General features: G+C 47.4%; 1 protein-coding gene across 6 annotated transcripts in view; it reads right to left on the reverse strand.

Moving 5' to 3' along the window:
* EYA2 (EYA transcriptional coactivator and phosphatase 2) overlaps window positions 1-24,877 on the reverse strand; it is a 165,187-nt gene that overhangs the window by 5,143 nt on the left and 135,167 nt on the right. For all 6 annotated transcript variants that reach the window (XM_075571297.1, XM_075571293.1, XM_075571296.1 and 3 more), the window contains 4 exons: window positions 12,008-12,066; window positions 10,080-10,240; window positions 8,997-9,111; window positions 2,124-2,245 (listed from right to left, as the gene is read on the reverse strand). In XM_075571297.1, coding sequence (XP_075427412.1) covers window positions 2,124-2,245; window positions 8,997-9,111; window positions 10,080-10,240; window positions 12,008-12,066 — 457 coding nt within the window. The remainder of the gene's footprint in view (window positions 1-2,123; window positions 2,246-8,996; window positions 9,112-10,079; window positions 10,241-12,007; window positions 12,067-24,877) is intronic.

Consider the following 24,877-nt stretch of genomic DNA (forward strand, 5'->3'; position numbering starts at 1 on the left):
TTTGCCGAACAGCAGCTGAACATGTTCCACTGTTCCTGGGCGGAGAGAGGAGGGCTCGTTACACGATGGATGTAATCACAGATAATCAGTAATCACGTTCATCAGATATCATATAGTATAAGTATCAGTGACTTGGCGCCTCCGGACATCAAGGCGTTACTGGCCCATCTACCCACTAAAAGCTGCTAAGCGGGAAGGTTAATAGATATGGTCTAGTACAGGAGTGGCCAATTCCAGTCCTCAAGGGCCACCAACAGGTCAGGTTTTTAGGATATCCCTGCTTCAGCACAGGTGGCTCAATCATAATGACTGCACCACCTGTGCTGAAGCAGGGATATCTTGAAAACCGGACCTGTTGGTGGCCCTTGAGGAGTTTAGTTTGCCGCCCCTGGCCTTATAGCTGGAAAGTCATTTGACGGTGAAGAAGCGGAATAATTTACTTGTAAGAACAGGGATTTCCCCATGTGCATTTTAGAACATGTTTGAACTCCTGTAATAAGACGCACAAAGTGCGCTGAGCGTATGAAATTGGGTGAGAATGTGTGTCTTGTAAAATATACCCAGAATGGTTTTACCATGTGCTATTGTGTGTTAGGACTATTAATCCGAGCACAATAACCTACTACTAAGCCTTAGATTGTCAGCTCGTTAGTGCAGATATTGATATATCTATTGGATCAGCATTTAGTAACTTGGTAGTATTTAGTATGTTACACCTAGAGTTGTTTTGTGGTTGTGATAACATTTATTGTTAAACATTTAATGTCTCTGTACATGAGTTTTTGCAGACGTCATGATTCTTCTTAAGATGTTCAGAAGCGGAGACTTGCGAGGTTTCACAGGTTTTGGAATATCAATTTGGACCATAAAAAGGTATCATATCATCAAAGCCACATACTCCAGCACCAATATTACTCCTGTAACTTTGCATTGAAATGCTGCAGTGTTCTTTTTGTATGGAAGATGCCAAAGCCTTCCAAACAAATTATAATGACACAAATATCCGAATTCTCGCTGGATTTGATCTCTTGTTGTTGACAGTTTTCATAGCCATATTGGTCCTGAAGAATTGTCAATTTGTTCTGGGCTGTGTATAGTTTATAAGGTTTTTGGAACCTCAAAGATCTCTCTTCCACACTTATCTTGAAAGTCTTAAAACCAGGGTTTGCTTGGAAGTTCTTGTACACATTTTGGGCACGACTCGTCCCTAATCCATTATATGAATTCACCTCTTCAGGTTCCCAAAGTGATATTATTCATATTTTCAAAGTCAATCTTTTAAAGGTTGATTCTAATTGTAGAAAGATTCCTCCCAACAGGGAAGGATAATGGCGGTGCTCTGCGTATCAAACACGTATCTAACGCGTATCAAACGCATATCAAACGCAGTGCACCGCCATTATCTTCCCTGTAGGGAGGAATCTTTCTTCATTTCCGCATTGCGCCGAGAGTGCGCGACTTCCAGGACTCTACGAACGAAGGTCGCGAGAACCCTTATGGGGTCAAATACTGAATTATCAGAGGTCTAGCGCTAAGGGGTGATGGACTTTTAGATTTATGGGCACGGTTTCCCTTACTTCCACAGATATCTATATACCATTCATACACCCCAAACTGTGCGCATCAATGACCTCTTCTGCTTATACTCACATTCATTGCCTGGTTATAACAACACATGCGAACTTTTAATTGAGACAACTACTATTGAGATGTCGGTTTCTGGTATCTCCTGGAGCACTGGATTAGGAGATGAGTCTCCGTTCTTTCCTGTTGATTCTAATTGTAAATGAAGTTTTATTAGACTCCAGTTTATTAAGGCTCAGTTAATAAGGCCAAGAGTTGACAATGTTTGATGATATCTGCAAAACATAATGGTCCTTATTCAATATGCTGTGTAGCTACTTCTCCTCGTCAGGGAAGCCTGTAAGCCCCATTTCACTGAAGGAACTCAAAGCTTCCCTGACACGGAGAAGCATCTTCACAGAATATAGAATTAGGGACTATTTGCGGACTCCTGCTATACTGAAGAGAATGAGGGAGTTATTCAAATAAGACAGTAACGTGCTGTTCCTAACACTTCAACCACTGCACTTCCCAACACACACACGCCGTCAGAATCGTACCTGTCTTTGTTGCACTGTAGATGTTTTCAATAGGAAAGACCGTCCCCAGTCCGTACAGCAAGACCTTCGCGATGGCCGGAATGAGCTGCGTGGTGGTGACCAACACATTCACACAATTAGGTCTGCAAAGGAGGACACACAATAGGAGCATAGTCAAGAAATCATTTAAATTAGGTAAATATGCCAACCAAATAAAAATACCCTTTGTGAGCACATTCACATGTCCAACCCTGCCCTTCCCCATTATCTCTTAACACACAATGCTTCCACTGCAGCCAGGGATTCTGGGTAATGGCATGCAAATGAGCACTTGCAGTGTGTCACCTTTTGCTTCTGGCCCATTTTAACATGGAGCCCTAAATGATGTTACATATTTTAAAATACCATATCACAGCTGCCAGGTACCCACGGACTATGGATATTTGATCTGCCTAACATGCTAAGAATACATTCGCTATGTATAATATATGAGTATTTGCCTTTGCAACAGGATTAACAATAGTTAATGGTAACTTCGGGAACCCAATGATGGACCCTGAGAGGTTGGAAAGCTTGTGGTACTGGGGTTACACGGTGATGGACCCTGAGAGGTTGGAAAGTTTGTGGTACTGGGGTTACACGATGACGGACCCTGAGAGGTTGGAAAGCTTGTGGTACTGGGGTTACACGATGACGGACCCTGAGAGGTTGGAAAGCTTGTGGCACTGGGGTTACACGATGACGGACCCTGAGAGGTTGGAAATCTTGTGGTACTGGGGTTACACGATGATGGACCCCGAGACGTTGGAAAGCCTGTGGGACTGGGGTTACTCGATGAAAGATCCTGAGAGGTTGGAAAACTTGTGGTACTGGGGTTACCCGATGATGGACCCTGAGAGGTTGGAAAGCTGGTGGTACTGGGGTTACACAATGACGGACCCTGAGACTTTGGAAAGCTTGTGGTACTGGGGTTACTCGATGAAGGATCCTGAGAGGTTGGAAAGCTTGTGGTACTGGGGTTACCCGATGGACACAGAGGTTGGAAAGCTTGTGGTATTGGGGTTACACGATGAAGGACCCCGAGAGGTTGAAAAGCTTGTGGTACTGGGGTTACACGATGACAGACCCTGAGAGTTGGAAAGCTTGTGGAACTGGGGTTACCCGATGAAGGACCCTGAGAGGTTGGAAAGCTTGTGGTACTGGGGTTACCCGATGGACACAGAGGTTGGAAAGCTTGTGGAACTGGGGTTACCCATTGAAGGACCCTGAGAGGTTGGAAAGCTTGTGGTACTGGGGTTACACGATGACAGACCCTGAGAGGTTGGAAAGCTTGTGGTACTGGGGTTACACGGTGACGGACCCTGAGAGGTTGGAAAGCTTGTGGTACTGGGGTTACACAATGAAGGACCCTGAGAGGTTGGAAAGCTTGTGGTACTGGAGTTACACGATGACGGACCCTGAGAGGTTGGAAAGCTTGTGGTACTGGGGTTACACAATGAAGGACCCTGAGAGGTTGGAAGGCTTGTGGTACTGGGGTTACACGGTGACAGACCCTGAGAGGTTGGAAAGCTTGTGGTACTGGGGTTACACGATGACAGACCCTGAGAGGTTGGAAAGCTTGTGGTACTGGGGTTACACAGTGACGGACCCTGAGAGGTTGGAAAGCTTGTGGTACTGGGGTTACACGATGACGGACCCTGAGAAGTTGGAAATCTTGTGGTACTGGGGTTACACGATGACGGACCCTGAGAGGTTGGAAAGCTTGTGGTACTGGGGTTACACGATGAAGGACCCTGAGAGGTTGGAAAGATTGTGGTACTGGGGTTACACGATGACGGACCCTGAGAGGTTGGAAAGCTTGTGGTACTGGGGTTACACGATGACAGACCCTGAGAGGTTGGAAAGCTTGTGGTACTGGGGTTACACGATGGACCCTGAGAGGTTGGAAAGCGTGTGGTACTGGGGTTACACGATGACAGACCCTGAGAGGTTGGAAAGCTTGTGGTACTGGGGTTACACAGTGACGGACCCTGAGAGGTTGGAAAGCTTGTGGTACTGGGGTTACACGATGACGGACCCTGAGAGGTTGGAAAGCTTGTGGTACTGGGGTTACACAATGACAGACCCTGAGAGGTTGGAAAGCTTGTGGTACTGGGGTTACACGGTGATGGACCCTGAGAGGTTGGAAAGCTGGTGGTACTGGGGTTACACGATGATGGACCCTGAGAGGTTGGAAAGTTTGTGGTACTGGGGTTACACGATGACGGACCCTGAGAGGTTGGAAGCTTCTGGTACTAGGGTTACACGATGACGGACCCTGAGAGGTTGGAAAGCTTGTGGTACTGGGGTTACACGATGACGGACCCTGAGAGATTGGAAATCTTGTGGTACTGGGGTTACACGATGACGGACCCTGAGAGGTTGGAAATCTTGTGGTACTGGGGTTACACGATGATGGACCCCGAGACGTTGGAAAGCCTGTGGTACTGGGGTTACTCGATGAAAGATCCTGAGAGGTTGGAAAACTTGTGGTACTGGGGTTACCCGATGATGGACCCTGAGAGGTTGGAAAGCTGGTGGTACTGGGGTTACACAATGACGGACCCTGAGACTTTGGAAAGCTTGTGGTACTGGGGTTACTCGATGAAGGATCCTGAGAGGTTGGAAAGCTTGTGGTACTGGGGTTACCCGATGGACACAGAGGTTGGAAAGCTTGTGGTACTGGGGTTAGACGATGAAGGACCCCGAGAGGTTGAAAAGCTTGTGGTACTGGGGTTACACGATGACAGACCCTGAGAGTTGGAAAGCTTGTGGAACTGGGGTTACCCGATGAAGGACCCTGAGAGGTTGGAAAGCTTGTGGTACTGGGTTTACCCGATGGACACAGAGGTTGGAAAGCTTGTGGAACTGGGGTTACCCGATGAAGGACCCTGAGAGGTTGGAAAGCTTGTGGTACTGGGGTTACACAATGACGGACCCTGAGAGGTTGGAAAGCTTGTGGTACTGGGGTTACACAATGAAGGACCCTGAGAGGTTGGAAAGCTTGTGGTACTGGAGTTACACGATGACGGACCCTGAGAGGTTGGAAAGCTTGTGGTACTGGGGTTACACAATGAAGGACCCTGAGAGGTTGGAAGGCTTGTGGTACTGGGGTTACACGGTGACAGACCCTGAGAGGTTGGAAAGCTTGTGGTACTGGGGTTACACGATTACAGACCCTGAGAGGTTGGAAAGCTTGTGATACTGGGGTTACACAGTGACGGACCCTGAGAGGTTGGAAAGCTTGTGGTACTGGGGTTACACGATGACGGACCCTGAGAAGTTGGAAATCTTGTGGTACTGGGGTTACACGATGACGGACCCTGAGAGGTTGGAAAGCTTGTGGTACTGGGGTTACACGATGAAGGACCCTGAGAGGTTGGAAAGATTGTGGTACTGGGGTTACACGATGACGGACCCTGAGAGGTTGGAAAGCTTGTGGTACTGGGGTTACACGATGACAGACCCTGAGAGGTTGGAAAGCTTGTGGTACTGGGGTTACACGATGGACCCTGAGAGGTTGGAAAGCGTGTGGTACTGGGGTTACACGATGACAGACCCTGAGAGGTTGGAAAGCTTGTGGTACTGGGGTTACACAGTGACGGACCCTGAGAGGTTGGAAAGCTTGTGGTACTGGGGTTACACGATGACGGACCCTGAGAGGTTGGAAATCTTGTGGTACTGGGGTTACACGATGACGGACCCTGAGAGGTTGGAAAGCTTGTGGTACTGGGGTTACACGATGAAGGACCCTGAGAGGTTGGAAAGCTTGTGGTACTGGGGTTACACGATGACGGACCCTGAGAGGTTGGAAAGCTTGTGGTACTGGGGTTACACAAAGAAGGACCCTGAGAGGTTGGAAAGCTTGTGGCACTGGGGTTACACGATGACGGACCCCGAGATGTTGGAAAGCTGGTGGTACTGGGGTTATACGGGACCCTGAGAGGTTGGAAAGCTTGTGGTACTGGGGTTACACTATGACAGACCCTGAGAGGTTGGAAAGCTTGTGGTACTGGGGTTATACGATGAAGGACCCTGAGAGGTTGGAAAGCTTGTGGTACTGGGGTTACACGGGACCCTGAGAGGTTGGAAAGCTTGTGGTACTGGGGTTACACGAAGACGGACCCTGAGAGGTTGGAAAGCTGGTGATACTGGGGTTACACGGTGACGGACCCTGAGAGGTTGGAAAGCTTGTGGTGCTGGGGTTACACGATGACGGACCCCAAGATGTTGGAAAGCTTGTGGTACTGGGGTTACACGATGACGGACCCTGAGAGGTTGGAAAGCTTGTGGTACTGGGGTTACACGATGAATATCAACTGCTTGTTGGTCCAATAAAAAGGTATCATACCCACTCTCCCTCCTTTGTTACTCCCAAGTATTATAATCTCTTAAATAGAGTGAGTGGCGGTTCAATGTAGTTTTGGATTTTGATGTATCACTTTCTTTTTCATTTTTATATGTGATATCTTTTTAACATGACCAACATGAAAATTGTCCATAAATGCTGCTTAGACCACAGTTTCAATGCCACCCCAGGTCTGAAGTGACCTTACAAGACCATATTTACTAAGCAATCTTTTGTTATAAGGCGCCACCCGCTGCTTAGTAAACATGGGCCACATTTTTAGCAAGAAGTTCACGCTATTTCTGGAAAAGATCAGCGCAGCGTGTATGAGAAACGGGCGCGCAATATTCAGGATAACTCATTCACGCAACGCGTTGGCTAATACCGGTATACACATACACGCCCAGAGAGGTAATACCGGTATACACATACACGCCCAGAGAAGTAATACCGGTATACACATACACGCCCAGAGAGGTAATACCGGTATACACATACACGCCCAGAGAGGTAATACCGGTATATACATACACACCCAGAGAGGTAATACCGGTATACACATACACGCCCAGAGAGGTAATACCGGTATACACACACACCCAGAGAGGTAACACCATTATACACATACACGCCCAGAGAGATAATACCGGTATACACGTACACACCCAGAGAGGTAATACCGGTATACACATACATGCCCAGAGAGGTAATACCGGTATACACATACACGCCCAGAGAGGTAATACCGGTATACACATACACGCCCAGAGAGGTAATACCGGTATACACACACACCCCCAGAGAGGTAATACCTGTATACACATACACGCCCAGAGAGGTAATACCGGTATACACATACACGTCCAGAGATGTAATACCGGTATACACATACACGCCCAGAGAGGTAATACCGGTATACACATACACGCCCAGAGAGGTAATACCGGTATACACATACACACCCAGAGAGGTAATACCGGTATACACATACACGCCCAGAGAGGTAATACCGGTATACACATACACGCCCAGAGAGGTAATACCGGTATACACACACACACGCCCAGAGAGGTAATACCGGTATACACGTACACACCCAGAGAGGTAATACCGGTATACACATACACGCCCAGAGAGGTAATACCGGTATATACATACACGCCCAAAGAGGTAATACCGGTATACACGTACACGCCCAGAGAGGTAATACCGGTATAAACATACACGCCCAGAGAGGTAATACCGGTATACACATACACGCCCAGAGAGGTAATACCAGTATACACATACACGCCCAGACAGGTAATACCGATATACACATACACACCCAGAGAGGTAATACCGGTATTCACATACACGCCCAGAGAGGTAATACCGGTATACACATACACACCCAGAGAGGTAATACCGGTTTACACATACACGCACAGAGAGGTAATACAGGTATACACATACACGCCCAGAGAGGTAATACCGGTATACACATACACACCCAGAGAGGTAATACCGGTATACACATACACGCCCAGAGAGGTAATACCGGTATACACATACACGCCCAGAGAGGTAATACCGGTATACACATACACACCCAGAGAGGTAATACCGGTATACACATACACGCCCAGAGAGATAATACCGGTATACACATACACGCCCAGAGAGGTAATACCGGTATACACATACACACCCAGAGAGGTAATACCGGTATACACATACACGCCCAGAGAGGTAATACCGGTATACACATACACGCCCAGAGAGATAATACCGGTATACACATACACGTCCAGAGAGGTAATACCGGTATACACATACACGCCCAGAGAGGTAATACCGGTATACACATACACGCCCAGAGAGGTAATACCGGTATACACATACACGCCCAGAGAGGTAATACCGGTATACACATACACGCCCAGAGAGGTAATACCGGTATACACATACACGCCCAGAGAGGTAATACCGGTATACACATACACGCCCAGAGAGGTAATACCGGTATACACATACACGCCCAGAGAGGTAATACCGGTATACACATACACGCCCAGAGAGGTAATACCGGTATACACATACACGCCCAGAGAGGTAATACCGGTATACACATACACGCCCAGAGAGGTAATACATGTATACACATACACACCCAGAGAGGTAATACCGGTATATACATACACCCCCAGAGAGGTAATACCGGTATACACATACACGCCCAGAGAGGTAATACCGGTATACACATACACGCCCAGAGAGGTAATACCGGTATACACATACACGCCCAGAGAGGTAATACCGGTATACACATACACGCCCAGAGAGGTAATACCGGTATACACATACATGCCCAGAGAGGTAATACCGGTATACACATACACACCCAGAGAGGTAATACCTATATACACGTACATGTCCAGTATTACGTCTAATTTTTTTACTGGACTGAGTGTCCAGGACAGTCCGGATCAATACTGGACACCTGGCAACCCTAGCTGTATTCTTACCTGGAATGGATTAGGTTCAAAGCCTTGAGTGCATGAGTGAGCCACAGGTCGGTCAAGGCTTCCAGTTCTGCCCTTAGCTGAAGCCATGTCTCTCTTTTCGGGGCACCTATTAAACCTAAAGGGAGAAAGGTGAACACCTTTGGTGTATGGTTCAGAAACGAGTTTTAACTCAACATATTCAGCTAGAAATAAAAATAGCGCAATACCATTAACGAGCAATTCATGTTTTTCTTTTTATTACCGCTTCTTAACATTGGATTGAAGCAGGGGCGGTCCGGAGCTGAACCCCATTAATTTCAGCTCTGGGGACCCCCTGCGTCCCACGATACTGAGCTCCGTAGCGGGTTTAACGATTCCGAGTTATGCGGGGCAACAGGAACTCCAACCTGATGATGTCACGGCGTCCTACCTGCCAGCCGAGCGGCGACCGGCGACCCATACGGAGGTCTGTATCTCCGGAAGCAGGGGGTCCCTGGAGCTGAAGTTAATGGGGGTTCAGCACCGCAGGCCCCCCGCTTCAGTTCTACAATTAAAAAAATTGGCAAAAAATAACTCGCCACCTTGGATTGCCGTTTACGACTGCCATGAAGCTGTGCGTGTGTGATTATATATATATATCATTTAAAGTGCAGAATTAATGAGTTCTTCAGTATTAGGTGATACCTTTTTTATTTGGACTAACAATTTATGTCGTAGGACAAGCTTCCTAGAGTTTTCCTCTCTTCCTAGCAGGGTTACATTTGTTTGGCTAAACCAACTCGCTGTTACATTGCGTGGTGTTTTCTGATCGCGGGATTACAAGTCATTGCGCTTAGTTCATTATAATAATAATAATTCTGGCTTTGTCCGTCTGTCTCACGTGAAACAAAATAACTGTATTTCATTTGCAAGTTGGTCTCAAACTGACTGTAAAGTATTGCGATGTCCTCCTTACGTGGAGGCCTCTATTTACTAAAAAATAAATGAAGATGAAGAAGACGATGAAGAAGACGACGAAGAAGACGATGAGGATGAAGATGATCATTGGAGAGACTGCAGACATTAAAGAGCAGAACACATTGCCCACGCCAGGCTGACGCTCACCTCCGACGTTGTTTTTGTAGGTGTTGTACATCTCCTTCACTCTCCTGTAGCGGAACGCCAATTTCCTCATCCAGTCAACTCCCCCGTGGACGCCGGAGCCCAGGCACAGATTCGCACCAGCAGCTGAACTGTGGAAGCCGTCTGCGGAGAAGTTATATGTGCTGCGGGGGAGGGGGGAGGAAGTGTGTTAGTGCAATTAAAACCCTAATAGGTGTGTTGGGTAAAAGCTAACACGTCCACACACACACCTCACAAAACGCTACACTCCCGGCCTGTCAATAACTCAACGGTAATAAGAAGCAGGTCCTGTTTTACATATGTAATTGGTCATACTAAAAAATGTTCAGTAAGGGCTTTATCATACAGTTGGGGCAAGGCATAAAATACATTTTATAACCTAAATGGGGTATATCATTAGAAAATATATAATCCCTGCTTCAGCACAGGTCATTGATTGAGTCACGTGCTGAAGCAGGGATAGCCTCAATACCTGACCTGTTGGTGGCCCTTGAGGAGTGAAGTTGCCCACCCCTGGTCCATAGATGAATTACTATACATTTTATCTGTCGGGTAACAGTGGTTGCCACGTGGCACAGAACAAATAAATCCATTTATTTCAGAAGAGAGAAATGAGACATTTGCCTTTAAATGGGATTAAATTAACTATAAGAAAGTCAATGCCACTAAAAGTATGTTTGAAAAAGCTATTTGTCGGTGTTCTATGAGACGAAATTAAGTGATCGCTATAACAGCGTCCGCAGAAGGCGCGTCCGACAGAAACACACTGAAGGATTTGCACCATCTGAGAAAGCAATTATTTGCTTGTTGGAAAATGTTTGGATCTGCGCGCAGCCAATTCTCATGGCAAAGTTTCAGATAATTTGGCGCTTGTGAGGAATTCATGACAATATATCTCGGGACGCTGCCAAGACGCACAATCCCGTACAACGCTGCGCAGGCCGCCCGTTGTGTGCTTCGTACGGACGAGGTTGCATCGGGGAGTAGAGACGTTAGCAATTGTTCCATTGCCATTTCCGAAAAATCACTACGGTCTATTTTCTGGGTGGAAACAACGCTGCTAAAAATGACCGTCACGTGTGCGCCTGGTGAAATACATCCGCAGGTAACTATATGTAACAGGAACGCGCGCTCAGATTTAAAGTGAGTTAGGTTGAGAACATTACTGTTGATGATAAAAGTATTAGAAAAATTCCATCTCACCTAGCAACACAGGGCTGGGCAACTCTAATACTCATGGGCCCCCAACAGGGCAGGTTTGGAGGATATCCCTGCTTCAGCACAGGTGGCTCAATCAGTGGCTCAGGCATTATGTTTTTATAGTGTTTAAAAATGATTGCTTTCTTGATCTCTAGCTTCTAACCCAGAGTTGGCCAACTCTAGTCCTCAAGGACACCAACAGGCCAGGTTTTCAGAATATCCCTGCTTCAGCACTGGTGGCTTAATCTGCCCCGACTTCAGCACAGGTGGCTCAATCAGTTCCTGCTTCACACAGGTGGCTCAATCAGAGGCTCAGTCTTTGTCTGAGCCACCTGTGCTGAAGCAGGCATATCCTGCAAACCTGACCTGTTGGTGATCCTTGAAGACTGACCATATCTACTAAGCTCTACGGGTTATGCTTATATAATAAGGCCCTTCGAGACCACATTGCTCCAGTCACTTATACGCGACGCGGAGATACCTGTGAACACACCTTGGTAATAAGCTACTGCAAATATACAACATGTCATTGAAATGAGCAGACGTGGCAGGTGCCGTGTGTGACATAAGTGACTCTACGCGGAGGTTTGAGAAGACGTCATTGTGCTCTCAGGAGGGAGACGATCTTCACCCCATCCCCCGCCTCCAGCTAGGGGAACGTATAGATTCACTGGCTGCATTAAACACAGAATTTCCGTGAAATCGCTCACCTCAAGTCTTGCCCGTTGTCATCGGAAGACACGTCATCGATGTGTATCTGGTCACACTCCTAGAAACAGGGGACAGGTCAGTGAGAGGCTCGGGGACAGAGAGTGGGCAGAAGAACTCCGTCACCAGAGATCACATCTTCACTGCAAAGGTCACTCGTCCCCAAAGGACTAGCTCAGGGGTGGTCAACTTCAGTCCACCAACAGGTCAGGTTTTCAGGATATCCCTGCTTCACACCAGTCACAATCACTGGTTGAGCCACCTGTGCTGAAGCAGGGATATCCTGAAAGCCTGACCTGTTGGTGGCCCTTGAGAACCGGAGTTGGACACCCCTGGACTAACTCATTAGTAATGTCATTTATCATGTTCAGTAGCCTTTGAAGCTGGTCAGCCCGGCTTAAATCCCAGTGTCAGGTCTCCTTGAGCAAAGTCACTTTATCTCCCTGTACCCAAGGCACCAGCATTAGATTGTAAGCTGTGTGGGTCAGGGACTCGTACCGGCACAACGCTATGTACAGCGATATCTAATAATAATAATAACTTTAAAAAAAGAGTGATGCACAGTGAGAGCTGATTTGCATGTCATTACCCAGAATTCCTGGCAGCACTATAAGCGCAGAGATAATGGGGAAAGCTGGGTGTGCAGACCTGTGCTCACATATTATATATAAAATACTCCTTTTCTGTTTTGAGGGGCTGCAATGAACTGCGTAGAATGAATTATCGTTGTAATACTGCTTTATTAGCTAGAAAAAACTTTATTTCCAATGAGAAAAATAGCAGCAATTTTGTTTACCGCCCCTCCCCCCCAATAACTGTAATAGAATAAAAATTAAATAAAAATAACTCTTGTGAGCACATTCACAAGTCTCTTAGCATACAGTGCTTCCACAGCAGCCAAGGAGTCTGGGAGATGACATGCAAATGAGCACTCACTGTGTCCCTTTTGCTTCAAATCCATTTTAACATGGACCCCCCTACAAGCTTATGCCTGCCGCATTACACAGCGTTTCAGCACAGCCGGCGTTAAAGAAGTGCAGAGCCAGTAACCCTAGTCACAGACAGCTTTTTCAACCATTTGGTGTCTGATCAGTGTGAGGCCGGTTATACTGACGTTGCAAAATAAAAAGCAATTCTTGCAGACAGCTGATGATATGATGAGATTGACAGGAGTTAGTTACAAAGGGGGCCAGGGACACCGTGCAAAGCATTAAAGACCCGGACATCCAATGTTTAACACCCCGCGGATATTTACTTGGGACTTTAAAACATTATATTAAACCCCAATATCTTCATTTCCTCTTCTTTCTTATTCTGACCCTATTGTACAAACAAGCAGTCTCCCCGCTTCCCACCTGGAGACTACAGCGTGAGCAGCCGACCTCGCGGGTGAGAGAGCGGTTCCCCCGCAGCTCTCTCTCTCCCTCGCATTGCACTCTCTCCCCCTCGCATTGCACTCTCTCTCCCTCGCATTGCACTCTCTCCCCCTCGCATTGCACTCTCTCCCCCTCGCATTGCACTCTCTCTCCCTCGCATTGCACTCTCTCTCCCTCGCATTGCACTCTCTCCCCCTCGCATTGCACTCTCTCTCCCTCGCATTGCACTCTCTCTCCCTCGCATTGCACTCTCTCTCTCCCTCGCATTGCACTCTCTCTCCCTCGCATTGCACTCTCTCCCCCTCGCATTGCACTCTCTCCCCCTCGCATTGCACTCTCTCCCTCGCATTGCACTCTCTCTCCCTCGCATTGCACTCTCTCTCCCTCGCATTGCACTCTCTCTCCCTCGCATTGCACTCTCTCTCCCTCGCATTGCACTCTCTCCCCCTCGCATTGCACTCTCTCTCCCTCGCATTGCACTCTCTCTCCCTCGCATTGCACTCTCTCTCCCTCGCATTGCACTCTCTCCCCCTCGCATTGCACTCTCTCCCTCGCATTGCACTCTCTCTCCCTCGCATTGCACTCTCTCTCCCTCGCATTGCACTCTCTCCCCCTCGCATTGCACTCTCTCCCTCGCATTGCACTCTCTCCCCCTCGCATTGTACTCGGCCTGATGTAAGGGGAAAGGTATTTTGTGTGTGGGGAAAGGATCTGCTTTTCTCATTTTCGATTGAATTGTTGAACACGCCAATGTGCGACAACAGTAGCTATCACGTTTCGGACTTAATAAAATAGCATGACACTTGGGTAGACGCTACCTCATAAGCCAACGAGCAACTCTATCGCATTACCGAGTATCACAGCGAGTTGGATGCGGGAGCACCGTGTTTAAGTACTTGGAGAGCAGACTCGTTTCTCATATGCGCGCGGTGTGGTTGACGGCCTTTGGGAGGACACGACAGCATCTGTTCAACGCAGTAATGTCGAACTCCGCAGAACGTCCCGGGACAAGCAAAGTATCAACCAAATGACATTTTTTTTTTTAATGATTTTTTTCTACTTATGTCAACGCTTTTATTCCGAATGTCCCCGATATACTGGAACAGGGCGTGGAGGAAACGAGATTAAGGTCTAAACTGTAAGAGGTGAATCTCAAAATGATACGGAAATATTAATGTTGATGAAATAAAACCCGCTGTAGAGGAAAGGAAAGGAAGGGGATATCGGGTACGGGAACGCGGGAAGGCGAAGCTCTGGGGTAATGTCACGGCAAGTGGGCGAGCTTGGATTCCCGGCGTCGGCTCCTTGTGACCTTGGGCAAGTCACTTTATCTCCCTGTGCCTCAGGCGTCACAGCTAGATAGTAAGCACAGCCAAGCCCTATATGCAGCGCTGCGTACAAGGCCAACTCTATATAAGAAAAACAGCCATCAGGGATTGGAAATGAGAATTATTAAGAGACCGCTGAGACTTTCATTCGGGTCAATATATTAGGTAACGTAGTGGTATTTGGAGGAGGTAATTCTTGCTAGTTCTGTAAGCAATTATATAGATAATCTGCCGTGTCCAACTAAATGCAAGTGCTTATTTGCATGTCATTACCCAGAATCCCTTGCTGCAGTGGAAGCACTGTATGCTAAGAGATAATGGGGAAGGGCAGGGCTGCAGACCTGTCGGGGACGTGGGAATGTGCGCACACGGGGGATTTTCGTTGGCTGCACACTAAACCAGTTGAAGAAACTCAGGCAAATGGGGGATATTCTGTACACGGGACGGAGACCCGTTCTCTTCCCTTTGACTTGTCACTCACAGAACTGCAAAATACCAGTGAATTGCTAAATCAGGAGAGCAAAGATTGCCATCAGCCCCTGACACACGGATACTCGGGGGGCGAGAGGCTGCCAGGTGGAACGGCTGTTCTTGCCAGCAAGTCGGATTCTGAAGAGACAATGGTATTTTGGTAGCCAGTAATTAAAAGTGCGCTGTGAGCTGGCCTTGTGCCCAGGATGAAGCTGTTTGGCCGCTCCCTGCAGGTAATGGGACAGCCTGCTTTAAAGCTGAATGTGCAAAGACTCTTGTTAGTGGTAAAAAGCACAATAAATTATTATTGTTTCTTGCTCTTTCAGTTTTTCTGTTAACATTGCAAGCAACAAAACAAAACCCAACCTTCTGTAAGCAATTTAACAATCGAATTGGCTTCCGTATACTAATCTAACCATGCGTAAAGCAAAGATTTCGCTGCTTGGAGATTACAATGAGGGCCTCTGAATCGGGGAGTCTTTGTTTTCATTACCCATAGCCGCCCCTATCTTTATCAGAGAGCCAATGAAGATAAGGGGAGGTGTGTGCTGTGTGTGCGCTGTGTGTGCGCTGTGTGTGTGCTGTGTGTGCGCAAACTCTTGTTGGACACAATTCACGGGAGTTATACTAAAGTGGATACACGCACAGTAAGTTAACTATTTAGGCAACATATTTAAAGCAACCTGCATTACAATGTCTGAAGGCGTGTGCCATGTATGACCTCCCCGTGTGCTATGTATGACCTCCCCGTGTGCTATGTATGACCTCCCCGTGTGCTATGTATGACCTCCCCGTGTGCTGATACACTTGGCCTTGTTTCTATACATGTAATTATTTTTCAACGTCAGATGTGCGTCTGCAACTGGAAGTCTATAGAGCAGCGACACTGTGTACATCTCTTACCTTGTGTACGCCGTTACAGAGAGCGTGCTTGAGGTGTACGGGGTTATGGGGGTTATGGGGGTTATGGGGGTTAGACTTGTTTTTTATTTACATAGCCAGAGTAAAAACTATTTTTTAATTATTGACTTTCATTTGAAAGAAAATGTGGTTTCTTTAAAAATGACCCATTTGCTTTCTTACTTTATAGCATATCATGTTATTCTGATCTTTCTAAAATATGGTATACAGGAGTCTGCCCAATGTTATATCATCCAGTAATTCCTGGTTTTGCAGAAATATTGATATTAAAACCCAGGTCCTTTTCTATTGTGATTTAAAAAAAAATCTCTATTCTCACCACTTTAAATTTGTGACTTTCTCTCCTCATTTATAGTAGTTAATTATACCTCTTTATTCATTAATTATGCTCTACGGCTGTAGTTTTCAACTCCAGTCCCCTTAAGACCCCCAAACAGGTCAGGTTTTGAGAATATCCCTGCTTCAGCACAGGTGGGTCAATCAGTGGCTCAGTCAAAGACCTCTCCAGCAGAGGAGCTATTTCAATAGAAGATTTTAAAAACCACCCAGCAGTGCAAGATATTTGCAACACTTTCCTGTTTGTGATCATTTGTTGCCAATGCTCCCAACAGTTGATCTGCGAACTGTAACAATAGATAATGTTACCTTAGTAATATAAGAATACATTGTAGCTGCTGAGTTACACTGACTGAAGGATTGATTGAAACTGAAAGGCGGCCATTTAGTGAACCCTGGGAAGCAGGATCTTTGCTGATCGATCACGGGGGAACGACATGTTATTTTTAAAGCTGCTTTACAAATGAAACCCACAGATTTATTGTAAAAAGTATTTTTTTCCCCCTTTTCATTAAACCCACTGCAGCTTTACCCTCTAATATTAGCATTATCCCGAGGCAGTCGGACGTATGAATCAACAGGCTCAATTAATTCAGATCCCACTTGTTCTGTATTTTAGCGTTTCTATTAACTGGCCCCAACCCCCGATCACCTGGAAATCCGATTTCCAGAAGTGAAACAACCTCAGCCCACACATCTGTCTGTAACGTCTCCCAGCTCTGCGATACGGGTTCCTGGCTCCTACCGATGTCTGTCGGGCAGATGTCTGGACAATATCTTTAAAGGATTATGTCTTATAACAGCGCTCACATTTATAAAAAGGGTTTGACAAGCGGAGGACGCGGTGTGAGACCGCATGACGGAGCTCTCCCGTATTGTAACGCAATCAGCAGCCAGTTTCAAAGTCTCTCTTAAGCCTTCATTCCTTCCAAAATCGTCTTTGGCAGAGACACCTACCGACTAAACGGACCTCAAAAATTCCTGAGAGTTCACCGGTCTGGCTGGTGAGATCCGGAATGATATGTTGGCGAGTTACGAAAGCGCTCGCCGTAGCCAGCGGACTTGCAAAAAAATATCATAATAATACATTGTGTAAAAAAAAAAAAAATGTAGAGGGCGCGGAGAGAATAGAATGAGTTGTTCCTTTTCAGGGGCCGGGGTGCATGGCAGCCTGTCCTGGCTGTGAAAGGGTTAAATGCCGGCGTTTCGGGTCCTGCAAGCAGAGCTTACAATCCACTTTTGATGCTTATGGGAAAAGAGAGGTGAAGGAAACGGATCGTCAAAAACCCGCTCCCAATGTTACGGAGCAGGAAAAAGTCCCGCAGAAAAGAATGGGATTTTCATTCGCTGAAAGGAAATCAAGGCGCGCGATGTTCCGCCATTTTCCTAGCGGGAAAACATGGTGTGCGCATTGCGGATACAAAGTAAATATATAAACATGCCGGAACAAAACGACTTGATTGGTTGTATGTGTTTTGCACACAAAATGATTTCAGGAACAAGCTTGTAATTTGGCAGTTCTGCGGTCAGCTGCCCAGTGAAGGTGAGGGCCTTATTGCGTCCTGAATTCATTCACATGGGCTCAGTGACATTGTCGGACTAACAGGAATCTGGGTTAAAGGAACATTCATGCATTTTTTTTGTTATTATTTTTTAACATCGGTAGGAAGCAGGGGGCTCTCCGGAGCTGAACCCCAGTCATTTCAGGTGCGGGGACCCTCTGTGTCCCGAGATACAGACCCCTGTAGGGGGTGCCGTAAGCAGCTCTGGCGGTTTAAAGGTCCTGGTCACGTGGGCCAATAGGAAGCCGCACTGGGTGAGGTCACGGCTTCCTATTGGCTCGCAAAGTACGGGAGCTTTGAAACGCCCCCATTACGTGACCCCTGCTAGCTGAGCAGAGTGGATACCAGCGCCCCCTACGGAGGAAAATATTTCCAGAAGTAGGGGGTCCCCGGAGGTGAAATTACTGGGGTTCCCCGGAGGTGAAATTAATGGGGTTTCCCGGAGGTGAAATTAATGGGGTTCCCCAGAGGTGAAATGAATGGGGTTCCCCAGAGGTGAAATTTAATGGGGGTCCCCGGAGGTGAAATTAATGGGGGTCCCCAGAGGTGAAATGAATGGGGTTCCCCGGAGGTGAAATGAATGGGGTTCCCCGGAGGTGAAATGAATGGGGTTCCCCAGAGGTGAAATGAATGGGGTTCCCCGGAGGTGAAATGAATGGGGTTCCCCGGAGGTGAAATGAATGGGGTTCCCCGGAGGTGAAATGAATGAGGTTCCCCGGAGGTGAAATGAATGAGGTTCCCCGGAGGTGAAATTAATGGGGTTTCCCGGAGGTGAAATTAATGGGGTTCCCCGGAGGTGAAATGAATGGGGTTCCCCGGAGGTGAAATTTAATGGGGGTCCCCGGAGGTGAAATTAATGGGGGTCCCCAGAGGTGAAATGAATGGGGTTCCCCGGAGGTGAAATGAATGGGGTTGCCCGGAGGTGAAATGAATGGGGTTCCCCGGAGGTGAAATTAATGGGGTTCCCCGGAGGTGAAATGAATGGGGTTCTCCGGAGGTGAAATGAATGGGGTTCCCCGGAGGTGAAATAAATGGGGTTCCCCGGAGGTGAAATGAATGGGGTTCCCCGGAAGTGAAATGAATGGGGTTCCCCGGAGGGGAAATTAATGGGGTTCCCCGGAGGGGAAATTAATGGGGTTCCCCGGAGGTGAAATTAATGGGGTTCCCCGGAGGTGAAATTAATGGGGTTCCCCGGAGGTGAAATTAATGGGGTTCCCCGGAGGTGAAATTAATGGGGTTCACCTCCGGAGACTCCCTGCTTCAATCCTACGCCTCTTTGGATTGCCGCTTTAAGGTTCCAGATTGCCAATAAAAATGAAGATGTTACGAAACACTCGCCCTTGATTGCGTTCTTATTTCTGGAATGACCGTGCGTTGCGGCGGCTTTGATGGGTTTTGTGAAAGTCTACTCCAAACTGAAAGTGGTTGGGAGTTTCAAAGCAGCTGCAGCTTTACGGAAGTCCCCCGGGACCAAGGCGCTGTGACCACCACAAGGCCGTGGGAATCCATTGTACAGAATAGTGTACACAGTGGAAGGTCCTAACCACAGGTCCGCATCCCAGCATCTCGTTGCCTTGGCTCTTTGGGATGGCCTCTGGAAGAATAGCTTTGCAAGATGCCGGGAGTTGTTCTGCTCTCTATACTAGACATTGGGTGCACAATACACAGGTGTTCATTGCAAACCCATGAGTGTGTTGGGATGGTTTAAGGTAGTGTTTTTCAACAGGGGTTCCTAGGAACCTTTGGGTTCCCCGGGCGTCCCTAAAGGGTTCCAGGCAATCCTCAGGCCATTTGAAAATGGTTCCAAATACAGTAGAATTTACAATGCATCTGATCTGAGACACGCTATTAGAGAGTGTTGGGGTTCCTGACAATGCATCTGATCTCAGACGCGCTACTAGAGAGGGTTGGGGTTCCTAACAATGCATCTGATCTCAGACGCGCTATTAGAAAGGATTGGGGTTCCTTACAATGCATCTGATCTCAGACGCGCTATTAGAGAGGATTGGGGTTCCTTACAATGCATCTGATCTCAGACGCGCTATTAGAGAGGGTTGGGGTTCCTTACAATGCATCTGATCTCAGACGCGCTATTAGAGAGGGTTGGGGTTCCTTACACTGCATCTGATCTCAGATGCGCTATTAGAGAGGGTTGGGGTTCCTTACAATGCATCTGATCTCAGAAGCGCTATTAGAGATGGTTGGGGTTCCTTACAATGCATCTGATCTCAGAAGCGCTATTAGAGAGGGTTGGGGTTCCCTGAGATTACTGGGACTGTGCTAATGTTGTAGGGAATATACCAACACAAGATGCTCAGGGGCGCTTGGCTTTTGATTGAGTGTAGTACTTGGCTGGGGACGACTGGAGAGGTTTGAAGATAGGAGGAAGAAACAGAGACAGAAAGGCAGGTACAGTATTGATGTTAAACGCTCAGAAAATGAAATAGCTTTTTTTGCAGACATATATATATATATATATATTTTTAGAGCAGAATAAACTTCAACTAAATGAATTAGCAAATTCCTGTCTCTGTGCAGATGGCCACGTTAAGACTTTTCACCTGTTGAAAGCATCAGCTTATTTTCCCTAAATTAGGTTCTGTTCAAGAATAATACACTTATCCCATTACCGGAATCCAAGTCAAATCAGTGGCTACAAACTCAGGCAACATTCTGCATGACTCACATAAAGACGTTTATAATTATGTTCCCTCTCCGAGCGTAAGCTGTTTATTGTCTCTGTGGTCTATCTTGACAACAAATTGCATGTACTTTCCAATACTTTGTAGCCTGCTTTGCCAAGAAACATGTTTTTCCATTTTCAAATAAACAGACAAGGGTACATTTTTTTTAACGTATTGACAGAAATTGACTTCACCCATTTACGCCATCTCTAGGGTACGATTTCTGGGTAACTTATTTCAATTCAGTTCAATTATTCAAGAAAAACGGGCAAATTTCTTTTCACTTCCGAAGGAATGCAAATCGCTGTGAACAAAATGTCTCATTTTGTGGGTATTTCTCTAAGTGGATGTTTGCTAAAAACCTTCAAGCATTAATTATTATTATTATTATTATTAATGGTTTCATTCCAGACTCTGAAGCTAAGAAGGGTGGGTCGCCGTGATGGTCCTTTCTTCCATGTAGTAACAGGAGGGAGAGGGAGTAGGGGGTATGATACCTTTTATTGGGCCAACAAGTAGTTGCTATGTTACAAGCTTTCCAACCTGTCCGGTTAGGGGTAAGACCCGATGACGGACCCTGAGAGGTTGGAAAGCTTGTGGTACTGGGGTTACACGATGAAGGATACTGGGAGGTTAGAAAGCTTGTGGTACTGGGGTTACACGATAACGGACCCTGAGAGGTTGGAAAGCATGTGGTACTGGGGTTACACGATGACGGAGACTGAGAGATTGGAAAGCTTGTGGTACTGGGGTTACACGGTGAGGGACCCTGAGAGGTTGGAAAGCTTTTGGCAACGGGGTTACACAATGAAGGACCCAGAGAGGTTGGAAAGCTTATGGTACTGGGGTTACACAATGAAGGACCCGAGAGGTTGGAAAGCTTGTGGTACTGGGGTTACACGATGAAGGACCCTGAGAGGTTGGAAACCTTGTGGTACTGGGGTTACACGATGATGGACCCTGAGAGGTTGGAAAGCTTGTGGTACTGGGGTTACACGATGACGGACCCTGGGAGGTTGGAAAGCTTGTGGTACTGGGGTTACACAATGAAGAATCCTGAGAGATTGGAAAGCTTGTGGTACTGGGGTTACACGATGACGGACCCTGAGAGGTTGGAAAGCTTGTGGTACTGGGGTTACATGATGAAGGACCCTGAGAGGTTGGAAAGCTTGTGGTACTGGGGTTACACGATGAAGGACCCTGAGAGATTGGAAAACTTGTGGTACTGGGGTTACACGATGAAGGACCCTGAGATGTTGGAAAGCTTGTGGTACTGGGGTTACACGATGACGGACCCTGAGAGGTTGGAAAGCTTGTGGCACTGGGGTTACACGATGAAGGATCCTGAGAGGTTGGAAAGCTTGTGGTACTGGGGTTACACGATGAAGGACCCTGCGAGGTTGGAAAGCTTGTGGTACTGGGGTTACATGAAGGACCCTGAGAGGTTGGAAAGCTTGTGGTACTGGGGTTACACGATGAAGGACCCTGAGAGGTTGGAAAGTTTGTGGTACTGGGGTTACACGATGAAGGACCCGGAGAGGTTGGAAAGCTTGTGGTACTGGGGTTATATGATGAAGGACCCTGAGAGGTTGGAAAGCTTGTGGTACTGGGGTTACACGATGAAGGACCCTGAGAGGTTGGAAAGTTTGTGGTACTGGGGTTACACGATGACGGACTCTGAGAGGTTGGAAAGCTTGTGGTACTGGGGTTATATGATGAAGGACCCTGAGAGGTTGGAAAACTTGTGGTACTGGGGTTACACAATGACGGACCCTGAGAGGTTGGAAAGCTTGTGGTACTGGGGTTATAGGATGAAGGACCCTGAGAGGTTGGAAAGCTTGTGGTACTGGGGTTACACGATGACGGACCCTGGGAGGTTGGAAAGCTTGTGGTACTGGGGTTACACAATGAAGGACCCAGAGAGGTTGGAAAGCTTATGGTACTGGGGTTACACGATGAAGGACCCTGAGAGGTTGGAAAGCTTGTGGTACTGGGGTTACACAATGAAGAATCCTGAGAGATTGGAAAGCTTGTGGTACTGGGGTTACACGATGAAGGACCCTGAGAGGTTGGAAAGCTTGTGGTACTGGGGTTACACGACGAAGGACCCTGAGAGATTGGAAAACTTTTGATACTGGGGTTACACGATGAAGGACCCTGAGAGGTTGGAAAGCTTGTGGTACTGGGGTTACACAATGACGAACCCTGAGAGGTTGGAAAGCTTGTGGTACTGGGGTTACACGATGAAGGATCCTGAGAGGTTGGAAAGCTTGTGGTACTGGGGTTATATGATGAAGGACCCTGAGAGGTTGGAAAGCTTGTGGTACTGGGGTTACACGATGACGGACCCTGAGAGGTTGGAAAGCTTGTGGTACTGGGGTTATATGATGAAGGACCCTGAGAGGTTGGAAAGCTTGTGGTACTGGGGTTACACGATGACGGACCCTGAGAGGTTGGAAAGCTTGTGGCACTGGGGTTACACGATGAAGGATCCTGAGAGGTTGGAAAGCTTGTGGTACTGGGGTTACACGATGAAGGACCCTGAGAGGTTGGAAAGCTTGTGGTACTGGGGTTACATGAAGGACCCTGAGAGGTTGGAAAGCTTGTGGTACTGGGGTTACACGATGAAGGACCCTGAGAGGTTGGAAAGTTTGTGGTACTGGGGTTACACGATGAAGGACCCTGAGAGGTTGGAAAGCTTGTGGTACTGGGGTTATATGATGAAGGACCCTGAGAGGTTGGAAAGCTTGTGGTACTGGGGTTACACGATGAAGGACCATGAGAGGTTGGAAAGTTTGTGGTACTGGGGTTACACGATGACGGCCCCTGAGAGATTGGAAAGCTTGTGGTACTGGGGTTATATGATGAAGGACCCTGAGAGGTTGGAAAGCTTGTGGTACTGGGGTTACACGATGACGGACCCTGAGAGGTTGGAAAGCTTGTGGTACTGGGGTTATATGATGAAGGACCCTGAGAGGTTGGAAAGCTTGTGGTACTGGGGTTACACGATGACGGACCCTGGGAGGTTGGAAAGCTTGTGGTACTGGGGTTACACAATGAAGGACCCAGAGAGGTTGGAAAGCTTGTGGTACTGGGGTTACACGATGAAGGACCCTGAGAGATTGGAAAAGTTGTGGTACTGGGGTTACACGATGAAGGACCCTGCGAGGTTGGAAAGCTTGTGGTACTGGGGTTACATGAAGGACCCTGAGAGGTTGGAAAGCTTGTGGTACTGGGGTTACACGATGACGGACCCTGAGAGGTTGGAAAGCTTGTGGTACTGGGGTTACACGATGGAGGACCCTGAGAGGTTGGAAAGCTTGTGGTACTGGGGTTACACGATGAAGGACCCTGAGAGGTTGGAAAGCTTGTAACATATCAACTACTTGTTGGTCCAATAAAAGGTCTCATACCCCCATCCTCCCTCTCCCTCGTTTGTTACTATATTCTAAAGCTGCAATTACAAATGTAGACCATGACAATACTATATTTAAGACATTTCCTTCCAGAAGAATCAGGGTAAGTATACTGGGAAATGTAGAATCCTTATCTGTGAGGTTGGGACAACTGAATTTCGGAATCAAGATATTTTGGTTGCACCCGTTTTCCCGCCACCAAGTCTCCGACCGCGTTTGGCCGACGAGGGACACCCTACACTGCCGCTTCGACCACTACGGTAAGTTAATTTAAGGGGTTTTAGCGGTTAGGGTAGGGGGTTTAGGATAGCGAGTTAGGGTAAGGGGTGAGGTTTTTGGGGTGGGGTAGTGTTAGTATTAGGGGTTAAGATTAGGTTTTTTTTGAGGATAAGGGGTAAGGTTAGGGACTTACCTTGGTGACGAAGCGGTCGGCGGAGAGATTGCCCGCCGGCGAGCTGAGTGACGGCTAAACGTCAGCGGAGATTTGGTCATGGCAAAACGCCTGCAACCAAACGTCCTAGAGCGCTGAATTTACCGCGGTTCAAGAGTAATTTCTATGTACAACGGCTATTCTCCAACTCACTTCATTAATGTAGGAAGATTACACAAATGCCACCGAGCAGATCATTTTCTTGTAATGATTCGCCAGCTACCCCCCTGGTTACCCTGCTCCCTGCACCGTGGGACAGCTACCCCCCCTGGTTACCCTGCTCCCTGCACCGTAGGACAGCTACCCCCCCTGGTTACCCTGCTCCCTGCACCGTGGGACAGCTACCCC

This window comes from Ascaphus truei, chromosome 15 (genome assembly GCF_040206685.1).
Source record: "Ascaphus truei isolate aAscTru1 chromosome 15, aAscTru1.hap1, whole genome shotgun sequence".
Classification (NCBI taxonomy): Eukaryota; Metazoa; Chordata; class Amphibia; order Anura; family Ascaphidae; genus Ascaphus; species Ascaphus truei.